The 18,615-nt window shown below is 29.0% G+C and overlaps 1 protein-coding gene across 1 annotated transcript in view; it reads left to right on the top strand.

Annotated features, from left to right (window-relative positions):
* LOC111641050 (glucose dehydrogenase [FAD, quinone]-like) overlaps window positions 1-18,017 on the top strand; it is a 20,155-nt gene extending 2,138 nt beyond the window's left edge. The window contains exons 2-11 of the mRNA XM_023387157.1: window positions 7,342-7,544; window positions 7,813-8,002; window positions 13,800-13,931; window positions 15,102-15,223; window positions 15,873-16,043; window positions 16,112-16,265; window positions 16,340-16,503; window positions 16,988-17,165; window positions 17,243-17,465; window positions 17,865-18,017. Coding sequence (XP_023242925.1) covers window positions 7,342-7,544; window positions 7,813-8,002; window positions 13,800-13,931; window positions 15,102-15,223; window positions 15,873-16,043; window positions 16,112-16,265; window positions 16,340-16,503; window positions 16,988-17,165; window positions 17,243-17,465; window positions 17,865-18,000 — 1,673 coding nt within the window. The 3' untranslated portion in view covers window positions 18,001-18,017. The remainder of the gene's footprint in view (window positions 1-7,341; window positions 7,545-7,812; window positions 8,003-13,799; window positions 13,932-15,101; window positions 15,224-15,872; window positions 16,044-16,111; window positions 16,266-16,339; window positions 16,504-16,987; window positions 17,166-17,242; window positions 17,466-17,864) is intronic.
* Window positions 18,018-18,615: the final 598 nt, after the last annotated feature.

Genomic DNA, 18,615 nt, shown 5'->3' with positions numbered 1-18,615 from the left:
TTGTTATCTACGAAGATGCTTTAGGCGTTTCTAATTCTAACCTATTGTATAAGTTCAAAGTACACAATGTTTCATAAATTAATGATGAGAAGATTTTTATTTTTTCAAATAGAAATGTGTAAATAATTTTATTTAGATTAACTGCTCAGCAATACAATTAAAGGGAAAATATCAATCAATTGTATTTTCTGTTTTGGTAAGTTTAAAATGTATGTTAAAATACAATATTTAAAATCATTAACAAACGCAAAAATTTACAGATGTAAAAAATAGATGAATAGAGAAAAAGGTTTTGGAGTGAATGCATTTAGACATAATTTGTATATTTTTTCCTTTCTAGTATATTAATGAAATCTAAAGATAGATGCTAGGCATTAAGTTTTTAGTTTATAAATACCTTTTATATAAATAGTTCTTTCCTTAATATACGTAAATCTTAATAAATTTGAAATGTTATTAATATAATATTTTATCAAGAAAGAATTAAGTATATGTTTATGGAGAGTAAACCCATTTTTCATAGTCAGTAAAGATTTAAATGTATTTTTAATCACGTTACAACTTGTACTTCTTATAATTATTATAATTTTAATTTTAAGTTATTTTTGCTTTTTAAAATAAAAAAGCGTTAGTATTTAATTATTAATATTAGATAAATATACACAAATATTATAAATAACTTTAATTGTAAATTTTAAGGAAGAAAACGAGGTAAAGTATTTTAACTATATTAAAAGTTATATTATTCTAATAGTAGTGATCTTATATTAATAGGAATAAAATATATATATTTAATTATTCTGTATTCTAAGTTTGCTGTACTGAATAATTCTTATTATACTACATTTTTCTATATCAGAATAACCATTATTAAAATAATATATTAAGTTTTATTAGTCTATAGTTAAAATACTTCCTCTCATTTTCTTCCTTACAATTTACAATCATTTATAATATTTATAATTTAACTTTGAAAATATAAAAATATAATTTACTTGTAATAAGGATTTGATAAATAGAAAATTATATGAAGATCAGATATTTTTAACAAATAAAATCTGTATATACAGAGTGAACCAAAAGTACGTGGAAGAGGATTTGTGTTAAGGTTATTCTATAACAATTGTGTATATTTAACTTGGTTATGATTATGGTTGAAAAATTACATTAGAGATGCATTTCAAGAAATTAATACACAAACATACTTGTGCAAAAATGTTTATCGAAGCATGAAATGGTGAAATATAGACTTCAAAGTTGTGTACATTGTGATGAACAGCAGTTTCAGCACATGCCTTGATAAAATTGTATTGTATTGTATTAGTAAATATAATTGTACAGTCGACCCCCTATAACGCGGTAGATACGTTCCGCTTTATAAGAATTTCGCGTTGTAGGAATCCTCAAATACATGAGCCAATCACAGCCCGGCACGTGTGCAGTTTACGGACTACGGCTGTTTGAAAGGTTTTCTTCCATAAATTTAATCGATTCTAGACTAATTTCACTCAACATTTCCAAAACACGTATAATTTTTTGGGAATAATCTGTATAAAATATGCTATAAACAAAAAATTGTAGGATTACTTACCGAGTGTGCACCGTTCGACCATGCCATTGCTTAAGCTTGTTTTCGTCGCGGAGCAGCGAACCAAAGGGCGGCCGCGTTTTCTGATAAGTTATTTTTCTGCGAAAAATTCATTGAACTTTGGAGACATCATTAATAGAAATAATTTTTATGGCCTTTGAATAATAAATGTTTTTTTCACAAGAAATGTATAAAATTACAGTACTGTATTAGACTTACAGTACCTAATTTAGGCTTATATACTGTACAGACTATAGTAAACTCAACTTACCCGCCTAAACTCTCCGTAGCGTGTAAGTAGTTCGGCTGCTCGTCTACTGTCGGTCCAGATTCGACCAATCCTGTCCCGACACGAGTCGGCGATGACGTTTTACCGCATTTTACGAGTCTCTTTTAGCGTCTTTATACGAAACGGTCGCAATTTTTTTGCCGCAATATACGAACCCGCATTATATGAATCCGCGTTATAGGGGTCTACTATATATGTAATGTGAATAAAAATTATCATTTACTGTCCATCTATTTTTGGTTTACTCTGTATATAGAAAAGAGAAAGGAAATTAAAAATATATGTCAATACTCCTTTATAATAGGTATAATGTATTATATTTGTACGAAAGCATGAAAAAGATTAATGTTATAAATTTTATAATTGTTAATAGATAATATGTCAGAGAATATATTTTCATAATACTACATTTATTATTAATAAAAAGCATTTATTGTTATTTATATGTACTGTACTTGTTATATATAAGCTTGAATAAAGATTATTTGTAACAATTGATTTTAAACTTTGTAAACAAGTCGAGATACACAGCTTCGCTCGGAAAAATAAGGTATTAAGTAAAATACTCATTTAAAAAGTATTTTATTTATGTTGTGACATGTAAAAACTTAACACTTAACTGATTCGGTGGAAAATTTTTACACTTACAATTAAACTCATAATTCTATCACAGCTTATAAAATAGTCTACTGAAACAATTCAATCTTCACTTTAGGCTATCCTCAATATATGTACAAAATTTTATAGAAATCGATTCAATCGTTCTCACGCAATACTCGAATTATAAATGTATCATGAAATTAGTTAATTTTTATTGCATAACAAGATGTAATTAATTATTTTAAGCATTCCTAACTTCATAAAATATTCATTTAAATTATAAATTTGAAAAATTATTTAACCATGTATTATTATTTTTAATTCATTATGTTACTATATCATAGTTAATAAATCATATGAAAATCACATATGGAATTAATTATAGATTAAGAAATAAATATAAACTTACTAAATATATATACTGTATATTAAAAGAATTGTACCGAAATGTTAGATATTTCTCATTTGATAATTGAAGTATATGAGATTTATTTTTGTTTTCCTATATAATTAACGCAATTGAATATTGCTCTATTTTGACAAAATTACTGATGGCCTATAAAGTAACGCGTATAGTATAGATGTTGGGTTTTCATTACGTACAAAATTTATATTTTGTACTTAATGCTAGAAATATGATTCAAAAGATTATTAAAGTAGCAGTGGCGTACCGTAGGGGGGCGGTAGGGGCGGTCCGCCCCGGGCGGCACTTTTTAGGGAGCGGCAAAATTTCACAATAAATAATAATAGTAATATCTTGTAAAATTTTGGAACATCCTAATCTATACTTGCATCGCGCCTCCGATAGTGCTATAGTCCGGACAGTCCGGGAATCGGCTCTTCAGGTGAACTAGTAACCTTTTCATCCGAGGATAACTTTTTCAACTTTTTTTTTTTTTTTTGCTTGTACGATTCATTCGCGTTCATATACACCACTAATATCCAATAGAACTATTTTAAACAGGTCGCTGCACTACCACCGAATTTTTTATTGCTTGTTCTGTGACAAAACTGAATTTTGGTCTTTTAAATTGAAATACCTAAATAAGGGGGGGGGGCCGAAATTTTCCTCCGCCCTGAGCGGCTGACACCCACGGTACGCCACTGTAAAGTAGATTGGGGTATTCTCAAATAAGTTACAGGTGATTATAGTTAAAGAGTTTGTTGCGTGCAGCTCCAAAAGTGCTTATGGTGACAAATTATGGATGGTACTAAATTTTTACTAAAATGTCCTTCTCACGTCCTAAATTTTTTCTCTATATAAATTTCAAGAAGAAATGTTTTAACTAGTTAAGCCATGGTATAAAAAGAGATTAAAATGAGAATTCAATTTAAAAATTTTATAAGAGAAATATAATATCTTATTTCGATTTACTGATAAAGGAAATATTTCATCTTATAAAATCTAACATTATTAAGCTTTATATACAATAAAAGAGATCATTTCTAAAATTTATTTTTATTATCATAAATAGGTCATCACACAGAAGAAAAAGGAAAAACCAAAAAAAAAAAAAAAAAAATACGTAAAAAATCGTGAACTGCCTAAGGCATGTGAAAATAATAACTATTATAGTGGATATTTAATAGAGTAAATTTAATTGCGATAAGTCCTCACACGTATACGTAATTCGAAATTATTATATCAATATATGTAAGTGTTGATTATTTAGGCAAATATTTACTAATAAATATGGATTGTGTTAATATTTAATGTATTTGACCCGCATTTATTAGTAAATACTCCCAGATACAGTATTACTGCTAAACTGTTATCAAATTAAGTATTACTAAAACAATATTTATTTCAAGTATATGAAAATTAATTTCTATAAATTAATATATTTGAAATCTTCTGAATTTGTAAATAATTTTTACTATAAGAATATTTTAACTTTATGATTTTAAAATATTTTATTCAATTTATAATAGTAAATGATATTAATTTGTACTTATTGTAAATAACTAGATTTTAGGCAGTGTAAAAACTAGTCTTACTCCTGTAATACTTTTCCGGTTTATTCCTCTATTGTTTTAAATTTCGTAAATTAATGTGTTGATATTTACATTGAAATGGCAATAAAACCCGATATTTCTACTATTAAGAAATGCTATTCTCAAAAAGCAAACTGAAATGAAATTGTTTCAAATTAATATGATTGAGTTAAATCAGAAATGAATCAAAACTAAAATGAAAAATAATATATAAAATCGTGTATTTACTTTGCCTTTGAAAGATATTTGAGTGGAGGTTTATTGAATTACCTAATTCAATAAGGTTAATGTTCATTTAAATTTACCTAACCTTATTTAAAATAAATGCATAATTTAATTAATAACAATGTTTACAATTAAATAAATTGATCTATGCATGCTTGACGGCAGTTTCTGTACCTGTAGGGTATACAGGTATGTTTTTGTAGATTAAAATTTATATATTTTATATAAATTTATATAATATATATAGTTTTTGATATTTCTTTACTTTTATGTTTAAAAAATTTCTGCAAATAAATTTGCAATGAGTCATCTAATTCAGTAATGTGATAAGTCGGAATATTCGATTATATAACGTTAGTACAGACCTATATGACATAATGATTACGCTAAGTTCGTATAGAGTAGACATTTCTACAGAAATGTTAGGTCATTACGTCGTGATGCATTAGTTAACCTAAAATGATATTAGTTTATCGGCTTCCGGGAGCCCAACCCTTAATCTTTGAACTGTTCCAGATGTAATCAGTTAATTGTTTAACGATTTTAATCGAACTTTCTTATTACACTCTAATAAAAATGTTGGATATAAACTTAATTAATAACAGTATTCTATATGCTAAAATTTTAATCTACAAAAACATACTGCCGTCAAGCATGCATAGATCAATCGTTTACAAATTACTACCGTTTTATCTTAGATGTACAGTAAACGAAACACAACAAAGTATGAAAACTTCATTCAATCACTACGTTTTATATTCGTAATTATTTTGTTATGGAAAGTCGTGATATCAATAATCGTTCCGACATCAAAAGCAAAAATAGTGATTCAAGAATTTCATTATATATAGTTCTGGTATCGGTGCCAATGTAATTTTTAATAAAACAATATTTTGGTTTTCAAACGCACACTTAGTAGTGCATTCATTGCCGATCACAATTCCTTTCACTGTCGCTTTAAAATGTAAATAATATGATAATAATTCCTTCAAATTGTTTATGATTGTGCAATTATAAACAGTTCATGTATAAAATGAGGGAAAGTATTTTAATTATAACAAAACTTAATATATTGTCTTAATAGTGGTTTTTCTTATATCATAGAAAATATATAGTATGATAAAAATTATTCAGAATAGAAAAATTAGAATAAAGAATAATTAAATATTCATTTTTTATTCCTATCAATATAAGATAAGCCACTATTAGGATCATATAACTTAACAATTGAATCCAAACTTCTTTTCTTGTTGAATTTCATCTTCCTACGTTATGCTTATCTTCTTGGGATGTGTTTCTCACAGTTGAATGAGCCATAACCACCTCAAAAAGCGAATTCCTTAAACTATGGACACGAGTATAGTTTTTGTATTGTATTGGTTTATAATGTGACTTTTGAAAAAGCCATAGTCGTAAACGAAGCTATATGATAATGTGAGAATACGACGGCATAGAGTCGACACCCTACTTGCCTCTTACACGTCGAGTTGGTAAAGCTTGCCCACTTTGTCTTTTGGATGGCATTTTATCGAGGGGAGAGGGGGTGAGAAAGTCGACAGGTGGCTGTGGTTCGGAGTGACAGGAGACAGGTTTAACAAATAATAAAATAAAGGTTTATTATACAGCTAACACTAAAATACAGGAGGCTACACAGAGTTAAATGTATATATCTCTAGGTTATATAGGCTAGATGCAATTAACATAAAATTACAAAGTCTACGATTGACAACTGCTTAGTCTACTCTATGACAGCTATGCCTACTTCCGTTACGAGAGGGAGAGAGAGTTCGCAGTCCGCTAATAATTACCTCTAAAGTGCTATATGCGGTAATAACAGTTCTTTATGGAAGCGTTGGACGTTGTCGATGTCTTCTACCGGTGTCTCCTCCGAGGACTAGGTCGAGTCCGTTGCATGGAGATGAGGGAGACGGAGATCCCAAATATAACTTCCGTGTGCGAACTCTCGAGCTTCCGGTGGCTCGCACCTTTTATATGATTGTCGTGGGAAATCTAACACGCGATCGACCTTTGTTGACGATGATGGTGCAATCTCGACAGCCACTTGTCAACTCTCCCATTGACTTGTTACTACAACCGGTGACCTCTGGTCTAATTTTCCCCCTCTCCGTTTTTTTATAACGAAGATGTTTACATTTTGAAAACAATTAACACTAATTTTTTTTATTTTAAGAGCCCCGTAAAAATCCGCGGGCTCACAATAATATCGCACAGACTTACAGCATATAGCCTTGACTTTCATATATTGTCGCAATACAGAAGGCAATGATTGCGGTAAATGAAAATGTCATCTACAGAAATATTTGTTTTTTTTTTAATGTTCCAAACAATACCGTAACTTCTTAGTAAATATTTAAAATCATCATTGTAAATTTATCATCACTACTTTCAAAAACGAATCTTAATATCAAAATGCTTATAGGCTAACATTTTAATATTTTGGTTGCTTGAAATCAATATATTTATTTATTCATTGTATTATATATACTATTTTACAACATTATCGCGTAACACATAATTATCAAAATTAATTTTTACTATTTAAAATGCGTAAGAATATTAACTTTTGTAAAAAATATTTTTATTGTTTAAATATGAGTTTAATTTATTTTATTTATATTTAAAGTGGGAGGTGGATCAGCGGGAGCAGTTCTAGCTAACAGATTATCTGCAAATGTGAAAAATAAAGTATTGTTATTAGAAGCTGGAAATAATGAAAATATTATTACCGATATACCTTTACACGCTATTGGTTATCAGAAAACAGATATTGATTGGCAATACTTAACAGAACCACAGAAATATGCATGTCACGGTTTCGAAGATAAAGTAAGTTTAATATTTACAACTTATTAACGAACTTTCAATGTATTTACTGTATATTAATCATTAAAAATATCAATATTTCATATCATAATTGCAAACTTTTTACATATAATTCCAAACAAAATCTATAATTTTATCTACTAAAATATTTCTAAATATGATAACTACAGTATTTAAAATCATGATAAATAATAGTAACAATAGTGATTAGCAATTAATGCTAATGATCCATTTTATATTAAATTAAAATTATTTGTAATTTATAATTAAGATCTCGAGATGGCCAAGAGGAAAGATTCTAGGAGGTACAAGTGTCTTAAATTATATGTTATATGTTAGAGGAAATCATCGAGATTATGATAATTGGGCTCGACAAGGTGCTTACGGATGGAGTTGGAAGGAAGTATTTCCGTATTTTCTTAAATCTGAAGATAATACGGATATCAAGATTTTAAAAAATGGTAATTATTAGAGTTTTAATGAATACTTACTTAAATAAATAAAGATATTTATTAGAAATTGATTTTTTAATATATTAAAACGTTAATAAGCATTTATAGTGAATCGTAATTAAAGGCGTCAGGAACTCCGAATCGGACCCTGACGGTTGAAGAACCCTAGCAAATTTTCAGGGTATTGTTTGATCCAGAAATGTCGGTTTTGTTTATTACCACACGATCGCTTCATTGTGGGCCTGGCCAAGGTCATCTAGATTATATAGAATATAGTACCGGAAATTCTCATTAGTTCGATCGAAATAATCGCGACTTCGAATTATCGAGTTTCGAATTTTACGAGATTTACATATTTCTGTACAATATGCCAAATGTCACGTAATTTGTGTAATTTATTAAGGAAACGGAATCATGCTACTTACATAGAATGCCATTTTCGTTAATTAATAATTAATAATAATAATATGAATAAACTGAAGGTAAACAGCACGTGTCCGGTGAGAACCTCACAAGTTGCCAGATAGATTTTATAAAATGTAAAGCAGAATTTTCGAAATGTCCAAATTATTTTTAAAGTGGCCCAAAACGTAAGCTGCATAAATGTAGCAAAAAACACTTACTACAACACCTTTTCTTGCAGTCGACGTTTATTAGAAAACTTTCAAACGTTTTCGGTCTTATTAAAAGACCTTTCTCAAGAAAATAAGATTAAATAAAGAACAAACATTGTAAATCGAACACTTAATACAAATAACTCTTTTTTGAATCTTTCGAACTGGCTTATAATCCGAATGGGACCAAGCAAGACTAATGCAGATAGTCCGAGACAGGAAACACCGACATTACGCGGAAGCCTGGCAGATCTGTAAGGCAAAGCATAAAGGCCTCGCAATCAACTTCCGGGAAGCGACTAAAATATCAGCAGCATGGTCCTCTAGCTTATTATAATATTAATAATTGAAGGAAGTAGTCACTATGTATCTCAGATTACGTACTTTTGAATAATGTAGGGAGATGGCAACTATACATATTTAGATTTAAATATTTATGTAATATTTTTTATATTTCCGTTGCTAAGTTTACACTAACGTCATTCGCAACGGATTATAAGCCAGTTCGAAAGATTCAAAAAAGAGTTATTTGTATTAAGTGTTCGATTTACAATGTTTGTTCTTTATTTAATCTTATTTTCTTGAGAAAGGTCTTTTAATAAGACCGAAAACGTTTGAAAGTTTTCTAATAAACGTCGACTGCAAGAAAAGGTGTTGTAGTAAGTGTTTTTTGATATTAAAATATGCAGTCTAGAACGATGTGCATAAATGTAGTAGCCTAGAGCCTACAGATATCTCAATCTAGCACTTGCAGATCAATCTTGCAATTCCAAAAATAAGACGCATGAGATAAGATAAAAAAACGTAGTCTGTGTGTAAGGTGCCTCCCGAAAATGTGTAAGGCCGAGACTCCACTACCGTAAAAACGGCGTAAAAACCTCTCGCCGTAAAGCTTTTAATCGCGTGACCCTGATACTTTACGCTTGAGCAGGTCGTAAAACCAGCGTAAAAGCGAATTGAGCAGTGTTCAACTTTGGACGCGAATACCGCCTTAAAACGGTACCAATCAGAAGTCAGTTAAATCTAGGTCATTGTGAAGCGGTGCAAAAATGGCGAAAAACGAGCTTTTGTATACGTTTCCTCGTGGCTACTCTAGAATAGATCCGGAAAGATTTATTGAAAACATCCGAAAATGTTCGTGTATCTACGACAAGAAGTATCCCGATTATAATAATGGATGTCTAAATCACGCGATACTGACGGCCAAAGGAAAATCCTTCAATTTAGAGGAGTATATAATGAAAAAAAAAGCTTAATAAGTGCTGTATATTATCTTAATTAATAATACGATAATAAAAGTTAATATATGAAAGTAAAGATATTATTTTTACTACATTTGTAATTATAGTACAGAAAAAAACTTGTAGAATATAATCATTGTCTTTATAACTTCGATAGTACCGTCGCCGTAAAAACTTCGCTAGCTGGACCTCCACCGCAATTCAGACGCAAACGCAAATAGGTCACGTAATTAAAAGTTTTTACGGCAAAGGTTTTTACGCCCGTTTTTACGCTAGTGGAGTCTTGGCTTTACTGTAAAAGCAAAGCCATATTGACCAGATTAGAATTATTCTTTGTGTATTGTTCTCTTATAGCACGGAGGTACTTTGATCTAAATCAGGGCTTCTTAAACTATGGGTCGCGACCCCATTTGGGGTCGCTTAGCGAAATCTTGGGATCGCGAGATTTTAATGCAAAATATTTAAAATAATTTGTGACAGTTTGAAAATGGCACACTTTGTCTCATAGGTTTCGTGAGTTGCGCTTTGTGTCACTTCTGGTGCAGCGAGACAACGATTCAGTAACACTGTAGTGTGAACTAGTGTAGTGTTGTCGCTTTTCAGTGTATTCAGTTGTCTCTGTTCCATTGTAACACAAGAGTGAACTGTGGTAGTACACCATTATTGTTTTTGCAAATTTGTATATATCTTTATTTTATATTTTTTTGGGGTCGCGAAATAAATAAAAATCATAAATGGGGTCGTGAATAAAAAAAGTTTAAGAAGCCCTGATCTAAATGAACCAGTTAACGTAGTATATCACAGTTCGAACAGAATATTCAATTCGAATTTAAAATTTAGCCTTGTTTCGAACTAACCGAATTCTTTAACGTGTAAATCTCTATATCCCCAGCCGGGGGAAAAGTACAGTTACGAACTAAAGGAATTTCGAGCTATTCAAGTTCGAATTAACAAGGATTTCCTGTACTAATTCCGCAACGTTATACTTTTAGTTTAACTGGTACTGCATTTACAATTTTTTCGAGAAATATATGTCTTATAACAATACAACATATAATATTTTACTGTAAGTCTGAATATACTTAACATGATATATATAACAATATATAGATACATATAATGTTCAATAAATTTATATTGCATCAATTATAACTATTTAAATAGGTGTTATAAAAAATTCTGAGTTTGTGCTTATAATTTTAATAAAAATTTAAATCAAATAAATAAAACACTTTTAGTTAGAAAATATATAACATGTTTCATTATTTACAAAGCTGTTTCTAGTCAGTATTAAATTTACTTTTTAAATATAGTTTACTTTCTAACTTATTTCCTTTCTTTTCAATTATCATTTCTAATTTTGTAACAATTTATAATTAATAGAAATATACTATAATAAACCCATTTCAAATGATATTGTAATCCAATCTGCATGAAGTTTCTAACACATTTTTCTAAATCTCGAAAATTAATCTTATCTGCTGATAACCAATTTTAATACCGTTTTCTTCTCTTTCGAGAAATTCAGCTGATCTTTCTTGTGGAATGATTCTTTTTACTGGAAGAATAGTAGATAAGTAAGATGTCTCATTCGGAAATTTAGTAGAAAATGCGTTTTTTGTTAGACTAGGATGTTTACGTAAAACAGTAAAAACAGTACTATCATCACGTATTTCATCATTTTCTCTAACGATAAATGCTACAAAAATGATGTATGAAACTACAGAATTACTGCTTGGTTCAAAATCTTTTCTATGAATTGCTTTAATCCATTGTTTACATTTAACGGCATATTCGGGAAAGCTGAAAACATTAGTGTATTCTTTCTGTGTATCATAATTACATGTACTGTACAACCATGTGCAGAATATTTTCAAGGTATCTAAAATTAAAGAGAGTGATTTAAATTGCTATTTATAGATATACGTAAAAAATTCTGAGAAAGAATAAATTTTTAGCTTTAAATACATAAAATATATAATATCTCGGTACAGTATATATGTATGTTATTCTGGAAGTTTTCTTCGTTTAAAAAATGGTAATATTAGTTTAAGTGTAATGTATCTAAATTGTCTCTATTGTACTGTATTTCTATTATAGATGTATTTAAAGCAATCAATCACATTTCTATACATAATATATACATAGATTTATGAATGTATTTTTACCATTATTTTTTGTTTGACTTATGATATTATTCTTGAAACATACTAATGTATTTGTTTTTATTTATAAAATATTTTTAAATACAAATTTATATTATCATATAGTCAAAATACATAAAATATGACTTAGTCATATTGTTTAAATTTTTAGAATAATTTAAACGAGTTTAATGCTATGTATTGATCATTTTCATGTACTGTATGTAGTGCACAGTACATAAGTTTACATCTAAAAAATGATAAGTCTATAAAGTTCTAAATTCTTGTTTTATTTAAAAATTATTTATTCAACTAGGAAAAAATTCACAATAATCAAAGTTCATTAAATTATCAGTGTGTGAATTTTTCGAAAGTCATTTGTATTGCACAAATTCAGTTGTTTTATAAATAATTTTTTACAATTAGATGTAATAAAAAATTAATTTAAAGTGTAATTAAAGCATAAAATCTTTTTGAAAGAGTGGATGGACATATTTTCAAAATGATTCAAAAATGTTTGTATAAAACAGATACCTAAAGGGACTCTTAATACCAGACATGTTAATATGTGTTTGCCATCAGCGGGTGGAACATGTGCATCCAATAAAATGCACTCACATAGATCTTATTATTATTATTATAACAGTTAAAATTTTTCTTTTTTATTAACATGATTTTACAACTGTGCTGCCACCAGATGAATTTTTGACATATTTTTCGTATATTGAAGCGGGCGAGACACTTCAAATAAAGGTCTACTCTGTGATAGCCTTTCGTAGACTACATTTTCCGTTTTCAAGGTTAAAATAAACCGGCAACGAGCTGCTTAATTTTACATTTAAAAATTTGCTGACGCCATCTGTTATATTTTATTTTTAAAAATTTTTTAATTTTAATTATTAGAAAATGGCAAAACGCTTAATTATGAGGATGTGGATGGGTTTTATAAAAAAATTTAAATGCTAATAACTAGTAAAATCTTCAGTAAGTCCGATTTTACTGGAGACACACACGACTGCACTATATCCCCACCCCATCGATCTTTAATCATCAAAATTTAAAATCCTCAATCTCCTTAACAAGTAAACCTTCCTGCAAAATTTCAGAAATTTTCAACGAAAAGCACAGGAGTTATTAAGCTTAAAACAGGGTAATCGAAATTATATCCCCCCACACAGCAATTACCTAAATTGTTTTGCATTTCTAGACGTTTCGAGGTGTCTTAAGTCGAAAATGTAAAAACCCTGGGGTGGGTCATTTTTTTGCCGGATCGCCATACTTTCCCTCTGTTATAACAGCCGGGAAAGTAAATAAATAAATAAAAGTTCTGAAGATAGTTACTCTATTTCAGTGTATCTTCTGAAATTTAATTACTTTACCTATTTATGCAAATTTTTACGTTTTCTGTAGATGGATACATTTAGAAAGAGATAAGTTACATATAAATAAATTGATTTATTCTTTTTCTTTTCTGAAAAGTGACAAGTTTCATAAGACGTAACACAAAGCGTACATAAAACTATAATATTAATATTGTGCTCTAATAATAAAATATTTCTATATAAAAAATAAAAGTTGTCAAAATTCAGTTTGTAAATTACTTTAATTTTTTTCTAATAAAAGTTAAAATAATTTATTTATTATTATCGACTTCAAAAGTTTTTTAGTATTTAAATACAAATAGGCCTATATAAAATTTTATATGAAAATTATTATAAACATTTAAAAATTTTTAATAGCTATATCAATGCTAGAGTATTGTTACATTTTAAGTACACATTAAATTAAAATGGTGCTTATATTTCAGGATATCATAAAACTGGTGGTTATTTGACAGTTTCTTCTCCAGTATACATTACTCCTTTAATGAAATCGTTCCTTCAAGCGGGTGTATTCGCCGGATACCCCATCAGCGACTTTAATGGTGCCTTTCAATCAAGTAAGATATTATTAAATATAACAAAGCAGTAAGGATATCTTTTTATAAATATAGTCATTCTTTGACTTATGACTAAATTATGACAATCAGCCTTATTTATTGTGAGAAAAACTAGTGATGTATATTAAAAAACATAGCCTATATATTTTCAAGTCTATACAAAAAATTTCTTCGGTATAATTTATGGTGTATTAGAATCTTGAAACTTACATGAATATTTCTGTTAAGTTAATAATAATATCTGAATTAATATGGCTAGTACACTAAACAGTAAGTAATTTTTTGATTATATTGTAATATACAGTGTTGTAGATTTGCGATGTTATATAATCTTATGCGCGGTCTTATTATCTTTTTATGTTCTAGTTCAGTATCACACTCAGGATTTAATCTTAGGCCAAGTTAAACGGATAACAAAATTTTAATGAAAATTTAATAAAATTCTTACCTTAAGTGACCGATAATTCATAAGTAGTAGAGAAATAGAAGGCGCAACACAATATAAATAAAAACATGAATTTTAATTAGGAAAAGATTTTTGGAAAATTTTCTACTGTTTGTTTTTCCTTTCTTGGAAAGTACAAGAGCCATTTGGCTCTCCTTTGAGTGCACCACTGTTCTAGTTATGACGATTTACCTGTAACGGGACTCGATCGTATCTCGGAGACTAGTTGTAATTTTCCTAACTAAAATATTTAATATAAAGAAATTGCTTTTTGCCCTTAGTACAATTAAATTAATTAAAACCGTGCTACCGTGTAACATTATGAAGCCTCCTTTAGTCTATCTTCTCTACATCCATTTATTGTTCAATGATCATACCTTTATAACGGTTCCTTTGTCTTGTATAATTTTAAGTATTATAGCCCCGTTTTATATGTATACTAATTGAAGAGGATCTATTCCGATAGTCCGAAATGCATTTTGGTTATTTTAATGTTAATTGCTCATGTAATCGATTCTAATGTACACCTCTTTTCGTTTTTATTAAATGTACTCCATTGATACCTGGGTGTTTGTGCTTATTACTACTAAAGTGATAAGTCCTTATTATCTACCTCACATCAGTAGAATTTTAATTAATAGAATATTTAAATTAAATTTTTAAACTCATGATTTAAAAATTAATTTATTTTTATTTTCAATAAATAAAAATTTACGTTGAAATAGGTTTTACTTTTCCTCAGTCAACTATTAGATTTGGTCGAAGATGCAGTTCAAATAAAGCATTTATAGCACCAGTGAGACATCGTCCTAATCTAAAAATTTTGCTCTTTTCATTTGTTACTAAAGTAAGTAAAATAATTAATAAATCCTTTGTTAAGTTTAAAATCAAACTATACTGTTTTATTTAATCTAGTAGATAACATATTTTATGTTTGCAGACATATAATATTAAACGGCAATAATTCTGTACGGCTTCTATTCTACTTTATATGTTGTAAAATTCATAAAAATTGGAAATACAATTTCATGTTTAAAATATTACAGTAGAACCTCGATTATCCGCCCTAATTGGGGACTGGGGTTGGTCGGATAATTGAAAAGTCGGATAACCGAAAAGTATGAAAAAATCCATTACAGTAGAGCCTCGATTATCCGACCCAATTGGGGACTGGGGTTGGTCGGATAATTGAAAAGTCGGATAACCGAAAAGTATGAAAAAATCCATTATTAGTATAGTATATTATTATATCCCATGTAATTAGTATATTAGTATATCGCTATTTACCGTTGAATTTTCATCATGTTAAGCCTAACAAAAATTTTTTAAAATAATAATCGTCTCTATTGTAGCGCCACATCACTAGCGGACATTTGAAATTTGCCGACTAGGACGGTCGATTAACCGAGGGGTCGGTTGATCGGGGGGCGGATAATCGAGGTTCTACTGTACTTTATTATATTTCTAGCTGTCTTAAAAGAAATTTATTATTTCAGATTATTTTTGATCATTACAAAAGAGCCAGAGCTGTTCATTTTGAGCGCTTTAATAAAAAATATACTGTATATGCTAGAAAAGAAATAATATTATCTGCAGGAGTTGTCAACTCTCCTCATCTTCTGATGTTGTCAGGTGTTGGACCTAAAGCAGATTTAGAAAAATTTGGAGTAAGAATGTTAGTTAGCATTACAATAAAATTTTATTATGTATTCAATAGTAAATTTATTATCTTTAGATTCCAGTCATTTCCAATTTAGCTGTTGGATATAATCTTCAAGATCATATTCTTACTTATGGTGGGGAATTTTTAATTGATAAGCCTATCACACACGTCCTATATCGTCAATTTAGCCCAACTGATATATCCAAATACTTTAAACTGGGTAAAGGTAAGTTGACAACGTTTTCCACAAATATATGTAGATTTTAGTAATTTTTTTAAAAACATGAATTAATTTCGAAGGACTGTGGACTATACCTGGAGGAATAGAAGCTGTTGCTTATGTAAATACCATATATGCAAATAAATCGATTGATTTCCCTGATATCGAATTAAATTTATTCTCTGCTTCGTTATCATCAGACGGAGGAAAATTTTATAGACCAGCACTTGGGCTAAGTGATGAAGTCTGTTATATTTATAAAACTATTAGAATAGAATTAAGGATTGCAACTTCGGGATTTTGGAATTGGGGTTAGAATATGGTGAATTATTGAAATAAAAGATAGCGGTCCTGATCCAGTTATTAGGATAACTATTTAAATTTATTTAAACTGTGTTGTGCTTAGTTATGTGTGAATTTTTCTGGAGTCACTATGGCGACCTTTGGTTTACTTACTAGACAGAGTAAGCTGGCTGTCACGATAAATTAGAAATTTAAGAATTTTCAGTTTTGAAACTGGTAAAAAGTTCATTAAGTCAACAAAAATGTACAAGTCATTAATAAAATGTTAAGTCAATCGTGTTCCCATCATGATACAGAAATAAAGAAAACCACAGTTTTTTAATCACAGGATTGAATAATCCTTCCGGAATTGCGATCTTTAAAAAAATTATATATATATTATATTATATATATTTATATCAATAAAAACTCCAACATCTATGTAGGTATGGAAGCAATACTTTAAGCCATTTGCTTATAAAGAAACATTTTCTATAATACCTATACTACTTCACCCTAAAAGTCGTGGATACATAAAATTAAGAAGCGCTAATCCTCATGATCATCCGATTATACAGCCAAATTATTTATCACATCCTGAAGATTTTCTAGTTCTTGTCGAAGGTGAGAAATATATTTTTTTCGACACCAAAAGAAAATGTATTTTTTTATTATGTATATACGTAATGATGTATTTTTAGGTCTGAAAAAAAGTCTAAAATTAGGCGGGTCCACTGCATTTAAAAAATATGGAACTCGGCCGTTTTTTACAAGAGTACCTGGATGCGAAAAATATATAAGATTCAGTGATGAAGAACTGCACTGTATTGTAAAAACTTTAAGTACGACTGCGTATCATCCTGTCGGAACGTGTAAAATGGGTGCCTTTGAAGATCCAACTACTGTTGTGGATCCTCAACTAAAGTACGCATTTCATATTATGTAAACTATATTTTAATATAAATTTTAAATAGCCAGATATGTTCTGTAAATTACGAAGTCACACTGAGTTTGAATGTTTTTATTTATACTGAAAGAAAAACTGTAAGAAACATCTACAATTATCCTTGGAGTTTAAATAGTTATTCAGCCATCAGCTATGGCTTCCTAATTTAGAGAACGTATCTGTCTGCTAAGAATTTACATGTACAAATCTTACTATAATTAATATTACTATCATTAATAGATATATCTAACATCATATACTTTAAATAACACTAATCGTATAATTTTCTTTTTTGTTTGTATTACGTAAATTAATTCTTTATTATAAAGATATATTAAACCAAAAATATATTAAATAAAAATTATTTTTATGTTTAGAGTGAAAGGAGTATCGAGGTTAAGAGTCGTCGATGCATCAGTCATGCCAACTATTATCTCGGGGAATACCAATGCACCAACAATTATGATCGCAGAAAAGGCAGCTGATATGATACTTGGAAGCAATTATTTATAACATATTTTATCTGTACTTACAATAACTAGTTACTATTTAGTACAAAATTTTTATTCTGTTATATTTTTAATTTTATTCTTTGTAATCTTCATTGTTTTATCTAAAAAATTTTAAAATAATAATTGTTTTAATAATTGTGTATTTGACTTTTAAATTATAAAAAAAAATACATTTTAACATATACAGTCGACCCCCCTATAATTACGGTCCCTATAGTTACGATTCCTATAAAACTACGAAAAAATTGCTACCGGTATCCGTAAAAAATAGTAAAAGTTCCCTATAAACACCTCAAACGTCATCGGGAAGCCGAACTACTTTCCCGCCGTCCGTAGCGCCACGCTACGGAGAGATTTCTATCGTCTGGACAGTATTATATAAATTATATATAAATTAGGTACTGTACATATAATTATATATTAATTATATATAAATTAGGTACTGTATATATAATTATATATTAACTTATTGTAACTTTGTTATAATTAAATATATAATTTCCGCCGTCTAGCGTGGCGCCACGCTACGGAGATTTTTACGCTAACTATCGTCTGTCAGTATGTAAATTAGGTACCGTAAGTCTAATACAGTACTGTAATTTTATACATTTCTTGT

The sequence above is a fragment of the Centruroides sculpturatus genome, unplaced genomic scaffold (assembly GCF_000671375.1).
Source record: "Centruroides sculpturatus isolate CEXI.00-Female unplaced genomic scaffold, Cexi_2.0 scaffold1312, whole genome shotgun sequence".
Lineage (NCBI taxonomy): Eukaryota > Metazoa > Arthropoda > Arachnida > Scorpiones > Buthidae > Centruroides > Centruroides sculpturatus.
The sequence above is the reverse complement of the archived record's forward strand: the minus strand, read 5'-3'. Positions and strand labels throughout refer to the sequence as shown.